This window comes from Melanerpes formicivorus, unplaced genomic scaffold, assembly GCF_026170545.1.
Source record: "Melanerpes formicivorus ecotype bairdi unplaced genomic scaffold, bMelFor1.0.p_v2 SCAF_5, whole genome shotgun sequence".
NCBI lineage: Eukaryota > Metazoa > Chordata > Aves > Piciformes > Picidae > Melanerpes > Melanerpes formicivorus.
The window spans coordinates 9,510,806-9,534,297 of record NW_027142357.1 but is presented as its reverse complement, the minus strand read 5'-3'; the positions used below and the strand labels follow the sequence as shown (position 1 = coordinate 9,534,297).

At 42.3% G+C, this 23,492-nt stretch overlaps 1 protein-coding gene across 6 annotated transcripts in view; it reads left to right on the top strand.

Annotated features, from left to right (window-relative positions):
• Positions 1-23,492, top strand: part of FN1 (fibronectin 1) — a 57,337-nt gene that overhangs the window by 13,286 nt on the left and 20,559 nt on the right. For 4 of the 6 annotated variants that reach the window (XM_068138010.1, XM_068138011.1, XM_068138013.1 and 1 more), the window contains exons 11-27: positions 1,453-1,581; positions 3,352-3,495; positions 5,617-5,738; positions 6,939-7,116; positions 7,238-7,414; positions 8,886-9,014; positions 9,130-9,219; positions 9,726-9,920; positions 11,293-11,565; positions 14,698-14,964; positions 16,499-16,593; positions 16,924-17,092; positions 17,403-17,489; positions 18,170-18,361; positions 20,657-20,929; positions 21,963-22,145; positions 23,121-23,210. In XM_068138010.1, coding sequence (XP_067994111.1) covers positions 1,453-1,581; positions 3,352-3,495; positions 5,617-5,738; positions 6,939-7,116; positions 7,238-7,414; positions 8,886-9,014; positions 9,130-9,219; positions 9,726-9,920; positions 11,293-11,565; positions 14,698-14,964; positions 16,499-16,593; positions 16,924-17,092; positions 17,403-17,489; positions 18,170-18,361; positions 20,657-20,929; positions 21,963-22,145; positions 23,121-23,210 — 2,793 coding nt within the window. The remainder of the gene's footprint in view (positions 1-1,452; positions 1,582-3,351; positions 3,496-5,616; positions 5,739-6,938; positions 7,117-7,237; positions 7,415-8,885; positions 9,015-9,129; positions 9,220-9,725; positions 9,921-11,292; positions 11,566-14,697; positions 14,965-16,498; positions 16,594-16,923; positions 17,093-17,402; positions 17,490-18,169; positions 18,362-20,656; positions 20,930-21,962; positions 22,146-23,120; positions 23,211-23,492) is intronic. The other 2 variants (XM_068138014.1, XM_068138015.1) reach the window with 1 other exon arrangement.

The following is a 23,492-nucleotide window of genomic DNA, read 5'->3' as shown; positions in this document are numbered from 1 at the left end:
GGATTAGCCTTTGCTGGCTAATCTATATGAAAAGTTGGCAGGACAGCACTGAGATTACTCTTATTTATTTACTTACTTACATGAGTTCTCCAAGTGGAGAAGTGCTTAAGCAGTACCAAAAAAGAAGACTTAAAAAGTACAGACATTTGATCATCCTACAGCTAGCTCACACCGTTGGCTTCATGTCTGGAAAAGGCAAGGGGGTTGCTGTCAGGGATCCAAAAAAGAGCTCTTCACGGCACTGCTGAAATAGGATATAATTTATAGGGAAAGGCTCACTTCAGGGCTGTGGGAAGGGTTTTTATTCATGCGTTTCCTTCAGAACAGTGAGAAATGCACTGCTAAAAGTTCTGCTCTCTGAAATTCCTTTTTCCACATACGCAACCAGTTCTCTGCAGTTTCATTCTGGAATTAAAGTGGTCTTTCTTGACAAGGGGGAGTAGGGATATTATGCTTTTTTTAAAGGCAAAGGTTATCCAAATAGAGCTGTTTAAACAGAGCAATCAGAGATGGTCCTTTACACCTATAGGAGGGTCCAAACATGGCTTAGTTTATCCTGGTACCTTGCCTATGATGTGGGAAAATACAGTGGGGGTTGAAAGTCTGGAATTAATGGAGTCAGTTCCCCAAGGAGAGATGGTCTGTGAGTTACTCTGGAACTGAACTTTGGTGTCCTGGGTCCCAGTTGACAAAACGACAAGCTTCTAGGTTGGTTTTGTGTTTGTTTTGTCCTTCTGCTCCTTGCTGCCAGGAATTCTGGGCCAGATCAGATTGTCACATCACCATTTACCCTAATGGACTGTACCATTGTACCCAAGCATGGGACTGGGAACCTGGTTGCTGTGTTTTGAGGGAATAATAGATTAGTATGTACCAGCAGCATCTTGGAAGTGTAATAGACCTGATCTTGTCTTCAGATTACTGCAAAGTGTAGTAGAGACACCCAGCAGAAAAACATTGTGAGGATGTTTGCACCTCTTTGTGGTACCTTTATGAATTTGGAGTAACCTTTTTCTCCTTGTATAGTTCTAATGATTTCAGACAGTACTCACTGAGGTATTTAAGTCTAAACCTTCCTCAGAAGGTAGTAAGAGACCTAGTGTGCCAGTTTAGACTCTTTCATGCGTGGAATCTGTGAAAAGGAATAAGCAGGTACTTTTGTAGTTTGAGTAACACATAGTACTTTGGACTGCAACCCACACATCTCTTTTCTGCAAGTGTTGCTTATTTGCACACTGCCAATGAATGAACTTGGGAGCAGCGGTGTGTATGCAGTGTTGATCTGTGATGCGCACAGATTTCAGTCAGGCTCCTTTTTGCATGAACGGAGGCTCATCATGGTCAGTCTCTGTGAGCTAATGGAGAGCAGGGAATTATGTGCCAAGCAGAAGTATTTTTGTCTTTATGCTTAGAGCTATTGCTGACAAAGTGTCTCTGCTCTTTCTCAACCAGACCAGTGCATCGTGGATGGTATCACCTATGATGTGAACCAGACCTTCCACAAGCGTCATGACGAGGGGCACATGCTGAACTGCACATGCTTTGGTCAGGGCCGGGGGAGATGGAAATGTGATCCCGTTGGTGAGTCACCAGCTGTTCCCACTTACGAGTCACTCCGAGGCTGTGAAGAAACTGTTTTCAGTATGGTCAAACTAGTGTGTGAATTTGGGCCCAGTCTTTGCCCACTTTCTGCTTTCAGCTGCACAACTGCAAAAGCAGAAGAAACACTGGATTTGTTGGAGCATAAGTGAAAGGGCATTCCTAGTTTTGATGACATAACCCAAGCTTATCAGATGTGCCACATGTCAGTGATGATGCAGTAGTAATGGATTGTGGCAACATACCTCTTACAACGTGGCAGATGGTAGGTGTTCAAGAGGAGATTGGATGTCGCACTTGGTGCCATGGTCTAGTCATGAGGTCTGTAGTGATAGGTTGGACTCTATGATCCTCGAGGTCTCTTCCAACCTTAGTTATACTGTGACTCTCTTGGTTTCAGTTTCAGATTGTGGCTAAGTGGCATAGTAGCACCAGGGTAGGGGACTATTTGGGCAGATACTGGTATCTGAGCTGTTGGCCTATCAGGCAGTGTTCCCAGTCTGAATGTTGATAAAACAATATACAGCAAGGCACTGATGCTAGGATCAGTTTTCTTTCCTTTCTGCACAAAATCTTCAGGTCTCCTCGTTAAACTGAGAAAGGAGCACCAGCCTATATTAACTTACCTTGGACTAAATTGATTTTTTTGGCTGCCCTTTGTTCTGGCAATGAGAGAAAGCTCAGGATGAGAACACGTGTTAACAGCACTCTGGAGGTTAGCTAAAACCATCATGCTTCTCTGCAGGAATGAGATTGCATCTCTTCTGCCTCCCCCACTTCCCTAGTGAACCTTGATTGGAAGATAAGACCTGGCTGTTTGGTTTGCAATTACTAAATCCAAGAGAACTTCAAACTATTGCCAAGAAAATCTGTTAAAAAGTACTAGCAGTTAAGTTCTGCTTTATTTACAGCAGTATCTGTACAGGTTTACTGGGGAAACTTGGATTGTAAAACTCTTGTAAATTACTCCTTTGAAAGAAGGTGGCAGGGAAATGGTTTCAGCTATCTGTAAAGGTGTAATCATTTTAGTTTTGTTGGCTCTCTCTCCAACAAGGCTTCTGTTTTTCCAAGCAAGCATAGTGCTGGTCCTCACTGAAAGTTTCCATTGAGCCAGAAACGCAAGCAAAGGTCAGCTACAAAACCTTCTGAAGTGCTGGTGCTTTGTTGTATTTACCCTAGTTATGCTGATTTCAGCATTTGATCTTGATTTGTCCTCCTTTGGCTTATACAGTGGTAAATCTGGAAAGATTCTGCTGAAAATAAACGGGTCACTTTGGACTTAGAAAGTATAATAGAATTCTGCTGAAGCCAGTAGGGCCTTTGCCATTGATTCCCTTAAGAGCAGCATGGTTTAATTTCAGATGAGAGACGAACCTAGTTGACTGGAGCAGAACTGGCATTCACAATAGTTCAAAATCCTTTTTTTGAAGGAACACCCCACTGACTTCTCTGGGAAACTTGCCAGGTGGATGGCCTGTACTTAACAGTGTCTTAAGAAACCGGTCTCAACTGAATTAGCCCCCTAGTATGTAATTTAACACGTCCAGTGGCATATCAAGAACTTTGATATGAGATTAAATTTATGTTGCCACTTCAGCTATATTTGCAGATACAGTGTTACAGTTGCAAATTTGGTGTTACAGTTCTTTGTGTCAAAGTCTCTTGTGACTTGCTCTTCTGTCTTTGGCCTAGATTTTTTTGCTATAGTATCAGTAACACACAGTGGTTAAACTGCCTCTTTCATGCCTTTAGATCAGTGCCAGGATTCAGAAACCCGTACCTTTTATCAAATTGGAGATTCATGGGAGAAGAATGTCCATGGAGTCAGATACCAGTGCTACTGCTATGGTCGTGGCATTGGAGAATGGCGTTGCCAGCCTCTGCAGACCTATCCTGGTAAGAAACCCAACTGATAAGTAACTTACTTGCTGACTAAGATGTGAAGAAAGCAACCTGTCCACATATCACCTGCTCAAGTTTCTGTACATTATTCATTTTAAACAACCGTTTTGCCCCCACACCGTAGCAGGTGCAAACAGGCGTAATGATTATATAGAGAGAGCCAGGCTGTTAACAGCTGCACCTGAGAGTCAGGCTTGGTTTAGAGAATGACTACAAGGCACAGCTCGGGTTTACATTGCCTCTAGGTATTTAGCAATAGCACATCTGCAACCTTCAGTTTCTGCTGCTTAACTCCTACCTGTGTATTCTTCCCTTTTCAATTCACTACAGAAGCAAAATCCACCAAGGAACAAAACATTTTTCCTGATTGGTGCCCTGAAGAAATTACATATTTGAATTTTTGTTTGCCCTGTCAGTTCCGGGAAGTCTTTATAGAGACAGGCAATGCCTGTTTGTTGGCTTATTCTGTTTCAGTTCCCTGAACAAAACATAAGGGGAACCTCTCTACTTTCCTGTTTAAAGTTACAGCTGCCAGTGTCTTAATCTGATTAAGGTGAAATATTAAGACTGTGTTGTGGCTTCTCTTTTGGGAGAACACTGTGCTTGTTGATTCCCCAACCCATCTCTGAGCATAAATGTGGAGGAGATGCATAAGGACTGGCTGTAGGAATTGCTGAGGTGATTCTTTGCTTCATATCAAGATAGGTTAGGAAGATTCTGTTCACACACTAGCTGCAATGTATTTATGCCCTATGTGCCCTGCAAGGTAAGAAAGAGAATGTGAGGTTCATTCAGAAAGAGGGTTGAAGAGGAATAGCCCCTTTGAAGTCTATTGCAACAGGCTTCATCTAAGTAAGGTGAGCACCCCTTCTCTGTGACTTGCTTCACACACATCATACAGAAGGTCTTTGTGACAGCTCTCGTTGAACCCATCAGTGTTGTCAATTGATTGTATTTTTTCTTTGATTTCTTACTGGGGCTTGCTGAGGGCTTGACTCTGTCACTCTGCTTAAACACACATTTCCCTGAGCTATGTGAAATATGCACACCTCTAGACTGGAGAGCAGGGCTTTGGGCTTCTTTAGACATAAGAGTAACTGAAAATATGTAAGTCAACCAAACGTGTTTGTGAATGTAGGTTTGAGGTTAGGTGAGCTTTGAAATTTTCTACCTGTGTGCACAGTTTTATGTACCTGGAAGTCCTATTAAATATGGAGCAGATATAAAAATTACACATTTGTCCAAATAAGTTATAATTAGAAATGTTGAACGGGGGAGGAGGTGAAGGTATTTAATGGCTAAAACAAGACACTTTTGTAGATTTCAGGGTGTTCTTTGGGACCTTCAGAGAACTAGCACAAGGACAATGCTGCTGAGTGTTCAGTGAATCCTCTGCAGCAGGGCTGGGAGGGACTGAAAAGAGAACTGTCAGATCATAAAAGCTTTCTCTGTTGGAGAGCTTTGTGGCAAAAATATAGCTGAGCCTGATCTATCTAAATACAATTGGTAGTCTGAAGTGTTGTAGCACTACTGAACTGTAGTTTATGTGCAGAAGACCTGCCTCGCTACCTGTGGAGTGCTCCAGTTTCATGAAAATTCAGTGTTTCAAATCAACTTATTAAGAAATTTAGAAAAACAGTGAAAGACTAGAGTCTCTTTGCAGGGTGTATTCAATGTTAAATCAGGAATTTGTCTTTACCATGCCAAGATTAGACCTGGATTTGTCAGTTATTTCTCAGAGTTTTTTCTTGTTCTCCTTGCAGAAGATACTAATGAAAGTAGTTAGTTGCTGAGAAGCTCCCTCTCTTTGAACAATACAACTTTGCTTTGCAGACTTCTTTCTATACTAGACCACTCTGATTTTTCTGTTTTGTTTAGCTCAAGAAATGAACCTAAAATTCCACACCCCTCCCCCCGAATATATTCTAATTCACCGCTTCTGTGAAGCAGTAAGGATAGAAAGACAATGACAATTATCTCCCACGTACCAAAATAGTACATGAGCCGCACAACTTTCTTGCATTTCAATAACTCCACAATGAAGGCAGAAGGCATCTCCAGTGTGGTAAAAATGGCAATTCTTTCAATTTTTTTTTTTCCCCTCTTTTTTTTCAGGGTCAGCTGGGCCTGTTCAAGTAATCATCACAGAGAGTGCAAATCAGCCAAACTCCCACCCTATCCAGTGGAATGCTCCTGAGAGATCTCACATCACCAAGTACATCTTGCGCTGGAGACCTGTGAGTGCCACATTCAACATCATGCATTCACCAAAAATACTGTATTTGGCTTTTTCTGTTGTCTGAAAGAAGTGGCTAATAATTCCTGCAAATTTTAGATGCTCATTTGGTGCCTGTGTCCTCTTAAGGTCAGCAGTTCCTCTGAGGATCAGAGACCACCAGTGCTGTATAAACACTTGATGTTTTCCTGCCCAGACTTTACTGATCACTGTATTTACGAAGTATCTTATTAACCAAACCACTAGCACAGTAAGCAGGCACGTCTGTATCCTTCCACAATTTTAACTCAAGTTAGTCCTTGTGGAAGTGTCTTTGTCCTATGAAACATTGTTTTAATACCATGTGTGTATCCAGAGACAACTGGGATAGATTTTTATCCTATTAATGAGGAGGGAAAAAATGGGTAGGATATGAAGATCTAAACAGCTAGGATAGGATTAAATAAATGGTCATCTTGCATATTCTCTAAAGTCTAAACCAAAGCTAGTTACTCTCTCCTTGTTGACTCATTCATGTTTGAGGAATGATTTGGTTTAACCCATGCAGATGAGTTGTGTTACATTTCCCCTGAGTACAGCTTCACAAAAGACCACTTAATGATTAAGAACATTAATACCTCCATGTTGCCTGTTATTAAGAGAACAATAAAGGCCCTGATCCAAAGACATTAAAGGCACTCAAATCTTTTTACTGACTTCAGTGTATCTTGGATCAAGTCCTGAATGAAATGGGCTTTAAAGCACTGGAGTACAAACCTCAGAGGATGGAGCATTATTTCAGAGCTTCCCATAGAGTTCAACTGCAGGGTAGAAGGGAGGAAATTTTCTGTATATTGTTTTCAGATGATGGTTTAGTGTTATTGTGTGTTTTCCATCCATTCTTTCGTGGCTTACTGTGTTTTTGATAAAGGGGTGAGTTTAGTTCGTATTTTACAAATAATACCTCCTTTAAAGGAAAAAGTTGCAAGTTGGGTTCCTTTTCAATTTACTTCAGTGAAACTTAATCACCAAAAATGTCATTAGCCCTGCTTCCTGGCATACTTGGCTCATCTCCTTGGACTTGATTCCATCTGTGCATTAGTCATTCAAGTCACACCTGTGTTCGAGTGTCACAGAGCTTCATAACAAAGTAGCAGGTTAGGTCACTAGATATGTGTGCTTGCAGAATAGGGACTCTCAATATTTGTCTGTGTGCTTACAGAAAAACTCTGGAAGGCAGTGGAAGGAAGCAACTGTCCCTGGCTACCAGAACTCCTACACCATCTCAGGCCTGAGGCCTGGTGTGATATACGAAGGGCAGCTCATCAGTGTTCAGCGCTATGGCCACAAAGAAGTCACCCGCTTTGATTTTACCACAACCAGCACCACAGCAGTGACAAGTAAGTTGAACAGTGGGCATCCAGGCAAAACTCATCTCCTTCACCCAAGTCTATTTTGTGCATCCCAGTTAACATGGAAGTAGTGATGGTTTATTAAACTTCTCTTTATTCTCTCTCGTAGGCAACACTGTTTCAGGAGAGACAACTCTTCTTCCTCCTGTGGTTGCTACTTCAGAGTCAGTCACTGAAATCACATCCAACAGCTTTGTTGTCTCCTGGGTTTCTGCTTCTGACACAGTTTCTGGATTCCGTGTTGAGTATGAGCTGAGTGAGGAGGGTGATGAGCCACAGTATCTTGGTGAGACAATCTCTCAGTCTACTAGACCAAAGCATTGCTAAAAGTATGTCACTAGTGTCAACAGCTATGGGGATCTTGCTGTACAAGAAAGAGTATGAGAATAAGACAAGTAGGTAGCAAACCCCCTTCAGAATACTTCCCCAGCATCCTGCAGCTCTCTGAGCCAAAGGATAGTAGATTTGTATGGGTGGATGTATTTATTCCTTTCAGCACCATGAATTTGTCCAGTCTTTTTTCCTTTTGAAATCATGTAAACTTGCTGGCTTCCACAGCATCTGAAAGTGAGCAGCAGTGCAGAGGAGAAGAGAACCAAGTCTGCTTTCTGAACCTGCTGCTGTACCTTTGCTGTACCTTTCTCCTTCCGTCAGAACAGACAAAGAGAAATGTTTCACAAATGCCCTCTTGGCTATTTGTCATCGCATGGATATCTGTACCGTCTACTTTGTCAGTTGTTTTATTTGGATCATATCTTACTCATCTTTGATGTGACAATTTAGCTAAGCTGGAAGGCTGGTTAAAGATGCTGAACTTAGATCTAGAAACTGAATCCACTTTTCCAGCATCTACTGTAGAGCCTGTGTCACCATCCATATTTTCATCTTGACTTTTTTCCCCAGTTTCCTGTCTTAACCATGGTAATAGAAACATCTCACAGGGATTTGAGGTCATAATAGCTGTTCAAACATAAATGAGATAGGAGAACAACATGAGAAGATAACAATAATTCCCCAGCCTAGTAATTCTCCCTGGACTGGTGCCCCCCTGAATTCACAGGCATGGGCTCATGAGCAGAAAGTGGCTTACACAGGGACTGCCAGCACTGTCACCACCTTTCTTGTCTGCACACTGGCTGCCCAGGCAGCGGAGCTGTGTTGCGAAGCAGCTCCTGAGCTCATCTCTGTACAGGCAGAGGCTTACAGTCAATTCCCAATTTCCCTTAAGGTGCTTGGCTTCAGTTTGGCCATTAAGGAGCTGCTTCATGGGGAATTTTCTACATCTGGCATGTAGGTGGACATCTGGGGGAAGGGAGGGAGGAGGGAACTTCATCAGTCCATATAATGTTGTTCTTCTCCACTTATGAGTCAGTCTTTCCATATGACCATGTGAAAATTTTTCCATACATTTCTGTACTGAAAATAATAACAGTCTGGGTATGCAGTGAGCACTCAGCTGAGATGGCTAAATGCCAGCACAGTGCGGGGGGCTGCCGCTTAAGTTGCTTTGCCGTATCACACACCAAGCCTTTCTGTCCTAGCTGTTGTCTGCTTGCTAAGTATGGAGATCTGTCCTGACTCTCCACAGAAGTTGTTTCGATGTGGACTAAAGAGACATTGCAGAACGACTGATGTTCTATTGCAGGAAAACTGTGATTCAGCCCAGATTAGAATAGAGGTCTTAAAATTATTTCTTTGGGGGAAAAAGCAGAATGATAGAATTGCTAAGGCAATCTTTTCTTTACCACCTTTCTCAGATCTTCCAAGCACAGCCACTTCTGTCAACATCCCTGATTTGCTTCCTGGTCGCAAGTATATTGTTAATGTCTATCAGATCTCTGAAGAAGGAGAGCAGAATCTGATCCTGTCTACTTCACAGACTACAGGTATGTGTGGGTGGATGTTGCTGCACTTTGAAAGCTGCTTACGTTGTTTTATCAATAAATTGTTGTTACCTCTTATCCTCACTCTTGCTGTCCTCTTGTTTATTCCCTTAAACAGCTCCTGATGCACCTCCTGAGCACACTGTGGAAAGTGTAGATGACACATCAATTGTCATTAGCTGGAGTAGACCACAGGCTCCAATCACAGGTTTGTGGTCCTATTCTGATAGCATCTGAAATCTAGACAAAAGAGAAAATGAAGTGTAGCTCTGGGACAGAGATCTAGTGCATAATTCTGCCCAGTCTGAGAGACCAGCTGGAAAGCACATGGGCAGCCTAGCATTTGCTTGCTTCCATTGTCCAAAGCAGGCAATTCAGGAGGCTGGATGCAAAACTATTCCTTCTAGATTGGTGTTAAAGAAAACCGAGCTCCCTGACCTTCTCATTGTATCTGTCATCCAAACCATCCTGTAACAAGAATGAAAAATGTATAGACCTAAATCCACATCATAACTAAAAAACATTCTAAACCAGGTCAGATTGTGCTTTGTAAGACACTATGAATGTATCATCTGTGGAAGCCAGTGGTCCTGCTGAAGTTCAGGACTATTTTCATGAAACCTCAGCTTGGGGAGATCAGTTTAGCTCATATTTCTAGCATTCCTTGTGCTGGCCTGCTGATTGTGAGAACTAAATGGACTTCTCTTGCTTTAGGCTACAGGATTATCTACACACCCTCTGTGGAAGGCAGCAGCACAGAACTCAACCTTCCTGACACTGCAACCTCTGTAACACTCAGTGACTTGATGCCAGGTGTTCAGTACAACATCAGCATCTATGCAGTGGAAGAAAATCAGGAGAGTACTCCTATCTTCATCCAACAGGAAACCACAGGTGTCCCACGCACAGGTAATGATCAGCATGTTCCGGATACCAGCCACTGAGTTTTCTGTGGGTACATAGAGCCAAGTGACAATGCAGGCTCACACTGCCCTAGCTAAACCAGTCTTTGGACTTAGTTCTGCTTTTTGGCATTGTTGTGGTTTTTAATTGTAAATGTCACTGGTATTCTAAAGTCAAGTCACACTCACTTATGAGTTGACACAGTCAAGCCACAATTCTGCATTAATAGGGTCGTAATTTCTAGGGGATGGACTGCAGGCAGGTCAAAAGTCTGGCCTTGTGTTGTGTCTGTAGGAAAGAAATCAGTTTCCTAAGCTGTCTTAAGAGCGTTCCGCTAAGAGATCCTCTTAAGAGCCTGTTAAATCATTTGGTCTCAGTATTTAGCCTTCAAATGTTTAAAGATGTGTATTTAGATACCACAACACAAACCCAAATGGTTCACCTGAGCTTCTCCTTCCAGTCCTAATCACTGTCATTGCAATTGGTGAGGATGGGAGATTGTGCAGCACTGATGTACCAAAATAGCGGCAGGAAATCTAAGCTTGGGGCACACACAATTAAAAAGAAAGAGGAAAATGGCTTCAGGGTTTTTTAAGTATCCAATTGGTCTGAATAGCCAAACCAGAAGAAAGCATAGTGAAAGAGCTGGGATCTGGTGTGGGAGCAGTGGAATTTGATGGTCCTGCAAGTTGCAAGCTCATGTTTTCAAGTGGGAACTTACCAGGAATGAACTCAGCTCAATGATTTTATGGTTTGGCATCTGACTTCCAAAAATGTGCATTGGTTAACCTTAGGGCAGTATCAGTCCTCATCTGAAGAAATTTCATTTGAACATAGGAATTCAAGGGTGCAGTATTGTGGACCAACACAGAGGGAACTGGATTTTGTCTTTCAAGAAAGGCCAGATCAGCCCCTGTACTTGTTTAATTATAAAAGATGGATTTTAAGTTAATTACAGACCTTCAGAACATGCAATGTGTTTTGAAACCCCTCAATTTTAATTTTAAAAGGATGTTCCTGTTTCCAGCCCCTGGAGTATTCCCTTCTGCCCCCAGACTTTTGACTCTGTATGTACTTGAAGTTCTGTGGTATATTACATCTGGTCTTATACTTTCTGAGACAGCATGATAGCTTCTAGGACTGAACGTATGTGATACTTATAACTATGTGGTGACATTTTGAATTGTAGCCTGTTTGGCTGGGAATATGTGTATATATGTTTACAGAAAGGTTACCATGATGTTTTTAATTTGGTAAATACTTTTGGGCTAGCTATTGTTCCATCAAAATTCACTTTTTTCCTCCCATGTAAACTTAAAGCTTCTTCTGCCAATTGCTACAGACTCCCTCAAACACTGTTCTATTGCTCTGTCCACAGATGAAGTTCCTCCACCCAAAGATCTGCAGTTTGTGGAGGTTTCTGATATCAAAATCACCATCATGTGGACTCCACCACAGAGCCAAGTGTCTGGCTATCGAGTGGAGGTGATCCCTGTCAATCGCCCCGGCCACCACGGCCAGAGACTGCCTATCACCAGGAGCTCTTTTGCTGAAGTTGTTGACCTGCTGCCTGGAACAACCTATCTCTTTAAGATCTTTGCCGTGAACCAGGGAAGGGAGAGCAAACCATTGACTGGAGAGCAAACCACCAGTAAGTGTCTTTCCTTCATGCTTTTTTTCAACCTTTGAAGTGCAGATTTCTCTGTCGCTTGGAGAAATGTGCAACAGTTATAGCCCAGGAGGTATCCCATAACTGGGATGACAGGGCTGGGAATTCATTCAGTCAGACAATGATCTCTTCAGCAGATTTATCCTCCTTTGGGGCTTTTCAATGGGAGTTTAACTTTCATGGCACTTTAAAACAATTTCATATGGCTGGAATTCAACTTCGTTATTACTGACTGAGAGTTGATGGGCCCTGCAGTTCTTTCACAGCACAAGAGTTCAGCCTGTGGGGTTTTTTTGTCCTTTTTTTTTTTTTTTTTGAGGATACCTTGAAGCATTTTGCAGCCTGACTTAGGAACCTTGCTGAGATTGCTCTGAAAATCCCTCTCTCCTTTCTGACAGCTCTTTGTCTCCACTGGTAGTAGTCAGAGCTCTGCACGCACACGTAAGGACAGGCCTTGTCAGCAAAAGGGCTGCATTTCAACTCTGCCAGATCAGGCATTGCTTTCCACAGGCTGTCTCAGCACCCCAGAAATGTCACTATTATTCCAGTGAGACCTGGGGAATGGGTTTACAGTGACCTCAATGGGTTGTTGACAAGAGTCATGGGGAGCATGGAAGAGCATGGAAGAGCTGTGCAGGATCTCTCAGAACCTGACTGCTAAGGACTTAGTGGCAGTGCAGCATGCACTAATTTGAGGCAAGATGACAAGCAAAGTAGTCTGTCAGGTGTTGCTTTTTGCCTTGCAGTAGTGCAGAGGGGAGCACATGTAGGCTTTCAGGTGGAAGAGGAGTTGAACATGGGTTCAGATGGTTATCTCTGGTATTGATCCAAGAAAAACAAGTCAGACAGAACCTAGGATGTGGTTCATTTGACTGGACCTATTCATTGGGCAATAGAAGAGTGACTTCTATTTCTAGAAATGACTGTGTTTATAGAAGAGTGTAGTGTTCTTCGACTGGGTCCCATTATTCAAAGGACCAAAATTCAGCAGTGTGCATCTGCTGATGTTCTGATACTTATTGCTGAGAGCAACTTTTGAGAATTCAGACTAAGAAAGATGAGAGGGAAGGAAAGGAAGTGGGATAAGCTGGGAATACAGCCGTGCTGTTTAAGAGATACTATTTACTTACATTCATGAAGTTACGAGACCTGAATAGGGTCTCTCTCTCTTACCATCTCCTTTGACTTCTTGGGGAAAATGGGATCCTTAAGTTTGTCCTTTGGCATAAGTATCTGATTTGAGTGTAGCATAGAGGTTATTAACACCCTCTTCTTTAAGCCAAGTTTTTAAAAGCAAGAGTATGACTTAGGAGTCTGAACCATTGGAGGCATTTAAAGAAGTGCTCAGTTCCTAGTTAGATCTGTAATTTTTTCTGATTGTTTTCAGGAGCCAAGGCTAGGTGTAGAGTCACCTCTGAAAGTCTACAGAGAGGTGTGCATCAGGGCACAGACACTTGATTCAAGCACAGGACTGGTTGCAAATATCTGGAATAATTTTCCATAGGCTATGATCATCCATGTAACTGCTTTCCCTAAACCACATTTCAGAAAGTATTCACATAAATTGCATCCTGTAATTGAAAGTCCTGGGAAACAGAAATCATTTAGAGTTCCCAAGGAAAGCCCTGCAGCAGAAGTCTCTTCCCACGGTGTAAAGGCAATTCTCTTTTTGACCTTCCACAAATAAACTGTGTGTGTGTGTGTGGCTTTTTAATCTTCCACTTTTAAGTATGGGGAGAGGAAGTTGTAAAAGCTTAATGCAGTTGTGCAGAAAGGAACTGACTATAGGCTACAAAGTGGAGGAAGATATGGTCCTTGTCAGAGGAGACGGAGAACACATTCAAGTACCAAAAAGAGAAATAAAGCTGTCAGGCTGTGAGATGGAGGTGGGCCTAAGGATGGTCACACTCATCCCCCATTTTTGCAAGTGATGGAAGAAGGAACTTCTTGCTGCCTTTTCCCTCTCCCCTCCAAAAGGGAGAAAATGATTGGAGAAACAATAGAAAGGACAAAAATCATTTCCTGTTGAGTCCCTGGAAAACATTAATTTTTATCACAAAAATGTTATTTACTCGGGGAAGGAAAAAGCACTTGTCATCAAAAAAAAGAGCATTGATGGAATCTCTTTTCACTGCTCTTGATTTCAATATATGATTGAGGCCTAGAAAAGCTGGGGAAACTTGCCATGTAGACATTAGGTTCTTCACTGCAGCTGGTGCTACCTTGCTTGCTGTAAAGGCAAATTGGTTATTTGTCTTTCCCCCTCTGAGCCTCATTATGTCTCAGCCAAAGGTAGCAACATCTCTGTCCTTCACAGGGCTCCAGTGCAGTGCAGAAGAGGCTGCGTTACTTCAGCCTCATGTTTACGTGTATTCTGGGTTATCAGTTTCAGCAGCTTCTGAGGGGCAGCAACAGAGAGCTGTTGCATGAGTCCCATGGGGTGGGCATGCTTAGAATTGTTATGTAGTCGGTTCCATGGTGGTGGTGTTTTTAAGTAGATCTAGGAACTGGTTTTATGTGGAAAGTTGCTGACTGTTACTTATTTTTGCAGTAAAATGACAGAGTGGGGGTGTTTTGTTTTGGGAAGAGACTTTGAGAGTGTAGGGAGTAGAACTGGGCAAAGATTTAAAAGAATAAATCTTTCTAGTGGAAAAGAGCTAAAGATAGGTTTTAGTGTGCATGCAGACAAGTCTAAACTGAGCTGAATTTTAAAAAATGCTCACACTCATGAGAAACTGCTGAGATTCCTGAGCTAGCTCGGGTCCATCTGTCTTGCCTCAGCCACTGGCCTGCCTTCCCATGGAGTGGCATGTATGGCAGCCACTCAAATCACTGCAGCCTGCACCACGCAGGTCTGCCTGGCCCAGAGTATTACTGCATGGCACTGAGGCATAGATATAGTTATTTTATTTCTGTTTCCAGCTCTCTTCCATGGTCCCCATCTTCTGTTTTCCCTACTGTTACACATGTGCCCTATGTGAGAAATAAAGGCTCTACAACCTCCTGCTACACACCCTTTTTTTTGGTAACAGGCATACTTTGGGAGTAGGAATGAAGTAGAAGTATAACTGTACAGCTGGAAAATTGATGCATGTTCTGCTTTTTGTTCCATAGAGCTTGATGCTCCTACCAACCTGAGATTTCTCAACACCACGGAGCATTCAGTGTTAGTGTTGTGGACACGGCCCCGTGCTGTGGTCACAGGATACCGCCTGACTGCAGGTCCTACAAGAGGAGGTCAACCAAGGACCTACAATGTGGGACCTTCTGCCACCAAGTACCTTCTCAGGAACTTGCAGCCTGGCACTGAGTACACCGTGTACCTTGTGGCAGTTAAAGATGACTTGCAAAGTGCCAGAGAGACTGGAGTCTTCACAACGTGTAAGTGTAACCAGGCTTGCAGTCCTCTACCCTGACACCCTGGTCTTTCTTCAAAACTTGTGCTGAAAGTGGCTATTATGAACTGGTTTACAGAAGAAGCCTTCTGAAGTGGCATCCCAGCAGAACTGCTTGGGAAGTATTTAATTTTCTTCATTCCTTTGGCAGGAAAAAGAGTTATTTCCATCAAAAAGCTTCTAGTAAAATATATGTCAGCTTTCTGGTGATTAAAATCAAAAGGGAAAACTTATTTCTGGCACCTCCATTTTTGTTTAACTGAATGACAAAGAAATTTAATTTTACTTGATCTTTCCATTTGTTTGGTTTTGGCATGAGAAATCAAGGAAAGCAAACAGCTCCCTTCAACTGGGCAAGGAATAATTAGCCTGTCATTTGTATAAAGCTGAAGGCAGTCATTTCTCAAGCCCAACCTTACCATCTAGGGCAGCTCAACTGCAGTTACAGAAACTGACACAAACAGTGTGCTTTACTCTTCTTTTATTTCTTCTTTTTTGTTTCAGTCATCTGGATTTGTGCTCTTGGCTTGGAAGAAATATTAAGCAAACTTTGGGAGGATAGGGAGTTCTATAAGAACCCACACATACTTCTAGAAAGAACAAATAGATTGGCTGTTTAAATAATGATGTAGTCATCATATAAACTAACAAAATTCAAAGCCATCCAAGCCCCAAACCACATCCTCTTTTCAGAAAAGAATGTGGTTTCTTTTAGAACAATGTGAAATTTAAATAAAGGTTCAAACTGTTAATCAGAGTAGCACTGTTGACATTGGCAAGATGCTGTTTTGCTGACAGACAGCCTGATCTATAAATATTTCTCCATTAGGCTATGGTTGGATATCTCAGATGAATATTGCTTATTATTGCTCAAATTAATATTCTGTTTTATTTGAATGAAATCAGTCCAGTTCAGGACTACAGATGAAAAAAACAAATCATCATTGTTACTAACAAGGTTAATTTAGATTAAAGAAGTTTTTCAAACTGATTCTGGGGTATACAAAGGCTTTGGCTTCTATGTGATGTTCCTGACCTATCAATGAGACCTCAGATTCTTTGAGCTCCTCTTCACTCTACTGACTTCAAAAGAGTTGAAGATGTTGGTGAGGGACAAGATGGTCCTAGCTGACACAGCTGGATGACAGACAAGGGTATAGTGTTCTGCTGACTGAATGGTGAGTGAAGGAGAAAAAGAAGTGAGGTTTCTTGAGAAACACTTCAGATATCATGCCAAATTCTTAGGGTTGAATGCATAGAGGACTCATGAGGCCCACTTCAGTATTTTTGTTTTCCTTAGTACTAACAAAAGCACTAGCTGTGATGAAACTTGCATGCTGTGTCAAGTTCAGCAGCAGACAGAATTTGTCAGATCTCTCCCAAATCACTGGATCTTCAGCACTTACATAGTTCAGCACTTCCTACATAACTCTTGTTATCTGGACTGCTGTTAATCTGGTTCTCTAACAGTATGGGCCATCAGAATGGTGAGACTTCAACTACCTCAATTCATTTTACAGATCAACCTGCTGGCTCTGTTCCTCCTTTTAACACAGAAGTGACTGAGACTTCTATTGTCATCACCTGGACACCCGCCCCAAGGATTGGTTTCAAGGTAGGAGAAACAGAAGTCCTGTGTTTTTCCCCCTCTTACTTCATTGTGATAGGAAGCACAGATTAAAGCTGTTTGCTGTGGACTGCAGTGAAGATAGCAGCACAAAAGAAAGAGGTGCAAAAGACGCTGCTTACAGGTCTAGGTCACACAGGTCAGCACAAGCACATCCTCTGGGCTTCAGGACATCTGAAAGACAAGTTACAGGATTAGCAGTGGACATTCAGCATAAGGGCCCATGATGCTCATGTTAGATGATAAGCCAAATTGCTGATAGTTAGCTGGGACAGGTGTATTTGAGACTGAAAAGCAAAATTTGCTACTTCTCTGCAGCTGGGTGTGCGCCCAAGCCAAGGTGGAGAGGCTCCTCGGGAAGTCATCTCTGATTCTGGTAGCATTGTGATTTCTGGTCTGACCCCTGGAGTGGAGTACACCTACAGCCTCACAGTCTTGATGGATGGCCAGGAGAGAGAGACTCCTATCATCAGGAGAGTGACTACACGTAGGACATGTTTCCTTTTCTACAGCTATTCCTTGTAACCTTTGTTTCCTCTGTGCTCCTTGGATGAATGGCTGTCTTCTGGGAGACAGTTCTAGTCTTTTCCTACTGCCATGGTCTGGAAGATGTTTTTCTTCCTGATGCATGGGTGACAGTAACACTAGATTATGCAATGCAGGGTCACAACTTCAGGAGGATGTTTCTTAGCTAATTTTGAAATGTAAAGATGTAAACTGGGGAGGAGTGATACTGATGGAACTAGTATGACTCTCAGTGCCATAAATGAATGACTCATCTGTCTGAATGCTTGCAGCACTGTCCCCACCAACCAACCTGCGCCTGGAGCCCAATCCTGATACTGGGATCCTGGTAGTCTCTTGGGATAGAAGCACAACTCCAGGTAACAATGTGAACTTGCACTATGCTCAAACCTCTTGCACCAGAACTCTAATATTGGCTGTCTGATACCTTGTCGTTCATTAAGGAGACATGACATATTCCTATATATATTCAAGGATATGATTTACAGTTAAGTATAGGTTATTATAGGGCTCTTCATAATTTCCATCCCATGTAAAATGCAATTTTTGGAGTATGAATATGTTTAAATATTTCATCTGGTTTGGGTATTTGAAGGCTTTCTTCTAATATGCCCAGTGTTTTAAAAGGGAAAAGAAGGCAAAATGGTAGTGAAGAATGAGTTCATGTTATTTAGAGTAAACATGGGACTCTGAAAGTGTTGAAGATGCACTCTTCTCCCACAATAGTTGATGTGAGATACGTAATTAACTTTGGCAACTCAGTAATTGAAAGCTTTTGAAAACCCTACTTTGTCAGTAGATGCAATTTTTTTGGTGAGTCATGAGTTTTTCAGTTAAGGTCTCAAATGGAACTGAAATTACATGGCTACCTCGTAGAAAGCACATTTTGGGGTGGTTGACTAAGCAACCTTTTCCCTGCTGGGCTCCAGCTGGCAAAATCACTTGTAAAATATCATGTATTTGCTTCGGTTGCTTATACTGAGGCCTGATGTAAATCAATACAGGTTGAGATAACTATATGATGGTATATCTGTTTCAGGCATCAGTGGGTACCGAGTGACCACTGCTCCTACCAATGGGCAGCAGGGTTCTACCTTGGAGGAAGTTGTAGGTGCAGATGAAACCACCTGCACCTTTGAAAACCTGAACCCTGGTGTGGAGTACAATGTCAGTGTTTACTCAGTCAAGGACGACCAGGAGAGTGTTCCCATCTCTGAAACCATCACACAAGGTAATGAAAGGATGAGTAGCAGTTTTAGCCACTCAAAGTCAAATTGTTGAGCTTAAGAGTTTCACATTGCAGAACTCCTATTAGTCTGATGGCAGAGGGTGTAGACTTAATATTCAGTCTCAAGAAGTGGGATAGCTGTGTACCGACACATGATAGAGCGGTGTTTACACCCATGTGCTTCTCTACACAGGCATCCCACATAGTCTGTCAACAGGGTGGTGATAAAGAGATGGATGGATCTGTTGTGTCGTAACACTGAGCTAGAGAGCAAGAGAGACTTTAACTTGACCCTGCAGTGCCCCAGCATCTGGAGCACAGCTGAAGAAAATAGGAAGTAGATGAAGAGAGGTATGAGTGAGAAGTGAGCACAGGAGAAATTTTGGCAGCAGTCATGGCAGGAGATCACTTCAGGACAATAGAGAGGAAAGCTGAGATTGAAAGGTCTGTCACTAGCACTTCTGGGACACAAAGTGGTATGTGCCACCTCACACTACATGAAACTACCTTTGTAACCACAGCAGCAAAATTAATGTGCATCTCCCCAAATGGTTTAATTTCATTTTCCTTTGTGAGGGCTTTGTTTGTTTGTTTATGTTTCTGCTCAGCCCTGAAATGATGCCAGCTACTGTGTGTGCTCGCTCTTATAACACTGCTTTAAAATTTCCATGCTTCACTGAAGTGCTGTATGCTCCCTGGAGGTGAACTAATGCTGTGATACTGCGTAATTAAAGCAGTAATAGCTTTAGCCCTTTACTGTCTGCCGGTGGGGGAAAGCTAAGAATGTATGTCTCTGGCTTTTAGCACTCTTTAAAGGTGATATGGAACATGCATTCCACGTAGGTAAACAACGATTTTGAGGAAAACTGGCATTTTTTTTTTTTGCATCTGTTCTGTAAAATATGTCTTTTCCTGGAAGGACATTGAAATAGAATGCAACCACATTTATTAAAGCCACTCTTTTGCATATTACTGTCCCATAATATTTTTTAAGCTAATTTGTAATAATCCAAAAGAATGGATTCCCAGTCCTGCATCTTTGATTCACCTACTGGTGCCTAATCCTGAGGGAAGAAGAGCATCTAGTAGTTCCCACTGATTTTGGGATTGCCATGCTGAAGTTACACAGCCAACTCTTGTGGTTTAAATCAATATCAGTCTATTGCCTTGAGCACCTGAGGGTTTGGACATTGTCCATGAAAGACGCACCTGACATTCCCCACTCCCTGCCCAACTCTGTGCTTAACATGCAGGAAGAGAACAGCTTTGCTAACAGGATTGATATCGATAGGGAAAACGAGCACAGCTCTGCTTGTTTACCCTACAGAAATTTAGGCAGTATCTAGAGGTCATTAAAGAGGATCCTTATTCAGTGGCTTAATGCCAATATTTTGAACAATTTAGCCAACAAATTGAGTTGCCCTCTTGGCCACATCATATGCTGGGCATTACCTCTGAATACAGGGATGTTGTCACTCAGAGAATTCTTACCTTCTAAAGGTCATTTTTTAACCCTTTGTCATCTTTCCAAGAAGATACTTTTGTTACTCTTCTGTACCATCCATTTCTAGCACATAGATTGCAGCAATTAGAGCTAAGTAGAACTTGAGGAATTCTAGGCCAGATCCTCAAGCCTTTACAGAGATTTGAGAGTTTTTTCCAAGTCCAGTAAAAACAGTTTGGCCAGTGGATGATCAACCCTGTAACTTTGTGATGGTTCTCACCAGCTGAGGGTGTGGTCTGATTTAGCTCCCTCAAACAGGCTGATATTTTCATGATTCCAGTGATAAAAGTGAACCTTACCATTAGAACAAGACAAAAATTCTAGAGGGTTGATCAACCGTTACTTCAGAGGAGCTGTTTTATTTATATGCTAATAGACTTTGATCTCTTGTTTTCTGCCTTGGAAAAAAAAAAAAAAAGGATGTATTTTTTTTTCCCCCTCTTTATTTTCATGAGAAGATGCTAGGTCTTTATGGTTCCCTGTTGCTCAAAGTAAATTTGTTGCAAGTGTCTCTTGTAGAAAATTTTGATATGTCTGAAGTGGAAGTGTATTGCCTCTCTGGGGAGGCAGCTGAAGACTGCACTGAAGGGTACAATAGCAAAAAGGAAATAAAGAAAACCTCTAACGCCAAACCCCTTCCTTTTTCCCCCAAACCCAAAGGGAAATTCTGCATATCACCGCAATTGCTTCCACAGTTCTGTCAATGTTGAGAGTGATGAACACTGCTTTTTTCTCCCTTGTCTGTCTTTTGCCTCTGTGTCTTTGCCTTTCCCATGTGCTCTTTAACTCATTAGAGGTGCCCCAACTCACTGACCTAAGCTTTGTTGACATAACTGACTCAAGCATCGGCCTGAGGTGGACCCCGCTAAATGCCTCCACCATTATTGGGTACCGCATCACTGTAGTGGCAGCGGGAGAAAGTGTCCCTATTTTTGAAGATTTTGTGGACTCCTCAGTAGGATACTACACAGTCACAGGCTTGGAGCCGGGCATTGATTACGACATCAGTGTAATCACACTCATTAATGGCGGAGAGAGCGCCCCTACCACTCTGACACAGCAAACGGGTGAATTTTGAAAACTTCTGTCTTTTGTGACATGGGCAGTGTTTCATGCTGTCACTGGCTGTCAGGATGATGGGGCTTTGTCCAAAGAGGAATCGAGCCACTCACTGAAGGGAAGCCAGGCAGACCCAGCTGTAAATGGCAGCTGGGGGTGGCTATGCAGTGCTCAGTTTTCTGACCTGAGGCATTTCCATACTGTGAAAGGCTGCAGACTTGCCAGGCTTGTTCATTTTCTGCTGTTCAGATTTCCAGGATCCAGTTGGAATCATGAGCCTGAAACATGATCTGTATATTCACCAGGCTTGTAAACTGTGATCTCCTAAAATATGAGCCAGAGGGAGGAGCAGTTCCGCAGACACCCCTCCAGCCTTGATAGCTGTTTGAGCTTCCAGCAGTCTGTTTCAGTGGTGGCCCCACTCTTTGCACATTGCCCCAAAGGATGCAGGTGAAATGGCACTCTCTGAGTACATGCCACTGACAGCCATGCTACACTGTCAAGGGTCTCTGTAGTGCATGAGCAGGCGGTGAGCTGAAAAGTGGTTCTTGCATGAAGTCCTGTTGTGTTTGAAAATCCTGAGGCTATAAATCCTTCCACACGAGTAGAAGTAGAATCATAGGAAATTAGTGATATACCTCCTCCTCTCCTGTGTATGCATGTATGAATTCTAGATGAGATTACTTTTCCATCTGTAGGCTGCTGTATGGCAACTTTAAACCTCTCTTGGCTCCCCATCAGTAATATGAAATCCAGCTGCAAGGAGCACATTACTGACACTTGCTACCTTGTTTTCAAATTAAGCCCATGGGGTATATTTAAAGGATTGGGAATTGCCAAGATGTTAAGGGAGCCTGACAGTAGTGCAGACACATTTTCTCTTAACTATAGTAGAACTCGGATGTAGTTTAGAAGTCTGTTGCATGGGTCTGACATAGTCAGTTATGCATGAGATACTTTCTTGGGTGATTACCTGAACAAACATTTTGATCCACTTTTACCAATCATAGAACTAAAATACATTTGTTCTTTGCTATGTAGCTGTTCCTCCTCCCACTGATCTCCGCTTCACTAATGTGGGGCCTGATACTATGAGAGTGACTTGGAGTGCACCAACTTCCATTGTGCTGAGCAATTTCTTGGTGCGCTACTCACCTGTGAAGAAGGATGAGGATGTTGCAGAGCTGACAATTTCACCCTCAGACAACATGGTGATATTAACAAGTAAGTGGGTTACCTGCAGAAGTTAAACAAATATAGGAGGCCTCAAGGCAAAAGAAAAATTGCTTACTGTAAGTATAACTGGCCAAATTCTCAGCTGATCTAAGCTGATGTCAAAGCAGCCTCCGACAAACTCACGCTAAATGAGATTTGGCCACTTGCTTTATTCGAGTTAAAGCCAAAACACAGGAAAGTTTTTCCCATTGATCCAAGGACGGTGGTGAATCCAGACTATGCGGCAATTGCTTTGGTTTACAAGCCTGGTTAGGTATTAAGACTAAATACATATTATTCACGTGGTTTGCCAAAAGCATCAAGGACTTGCAGTGCAGAGGTTCAGGGAGAGGATTAAAATGTGCAAAAGGTCATTACTCCCTTGGCTTTGTGTGCTCGGGACCTGAAAATAAATACTCATTGGAACCTCACAGCATATGGCAACAAAATGTGGGCATTTTCAAAAGCTGACAGTAATTTTTGCTGCTGCAAAGGTTGTTTTGCATTTGAAGGGTGTGTTTGGTTTTTTTTTTTTTCATCTGTCCTGGAATCACATTTATTGAGTGAGAGGCAATACTCAGTTTCAGAATAAGGGAGCGGATCTGAAGCTCATCTGAGTTGGAATAGCTTTGTTGGAAATCCTTGGCCCTCCAGTTTAGTTAACAGCTAAAGCTTTAGCCTGGTGCATAACTGAACTACTAGATAACTAGAAGAAACTTTGTAGAAAACTAACCCTGGCCCAGTTTTCACAAACTACTGAAGAAATTACAGAGGATACCATGCTCTTTCAGTCTAAAACATTGCAAGCAGCCATAATGCCACAAAAAAAGATTTATTTTTTTTACTGTCCTGGAGGCTCAGATCTTCCATCAAGCAAAACCTGATTGCCTCCCTTAAGAAACACAGTTAAAATTGTGTAGGTTGAGTGACTTCTAGCTATTAGTAAAGGAATATGTCTAACTTCCTGTACTTAAAACTCCACAGATCTGCTCCCCGGTACTGAATATCTAGTGAGAGTCTACAGCGTTTCTGAGCAACATGAGAGTGCACCTTTGTCTGGAATCCAGAAAACAGGTACTTCAGTGCATCCTGAGACACATGTGCAATTAATGCCACTCATGAAGTAATCATTAATGTGACTTGATTGCTCTTTCTTCTGTATTGCTACCTCATTGATGGGTAATCAGCTAGATATCAAAGAACAAATCAGTGTATGTCTTGGGAAACACTAGGAAATTTTGTTTCATTAGGTCAGAGAGGCAGAATTTGGTTTTAAACAGGGCATCATAGGCCCTGGTGTGAAGGTACAGATAGAATCATAGAATAGTCCAGGCTGGAAGGGTCCACCAAAGGTCA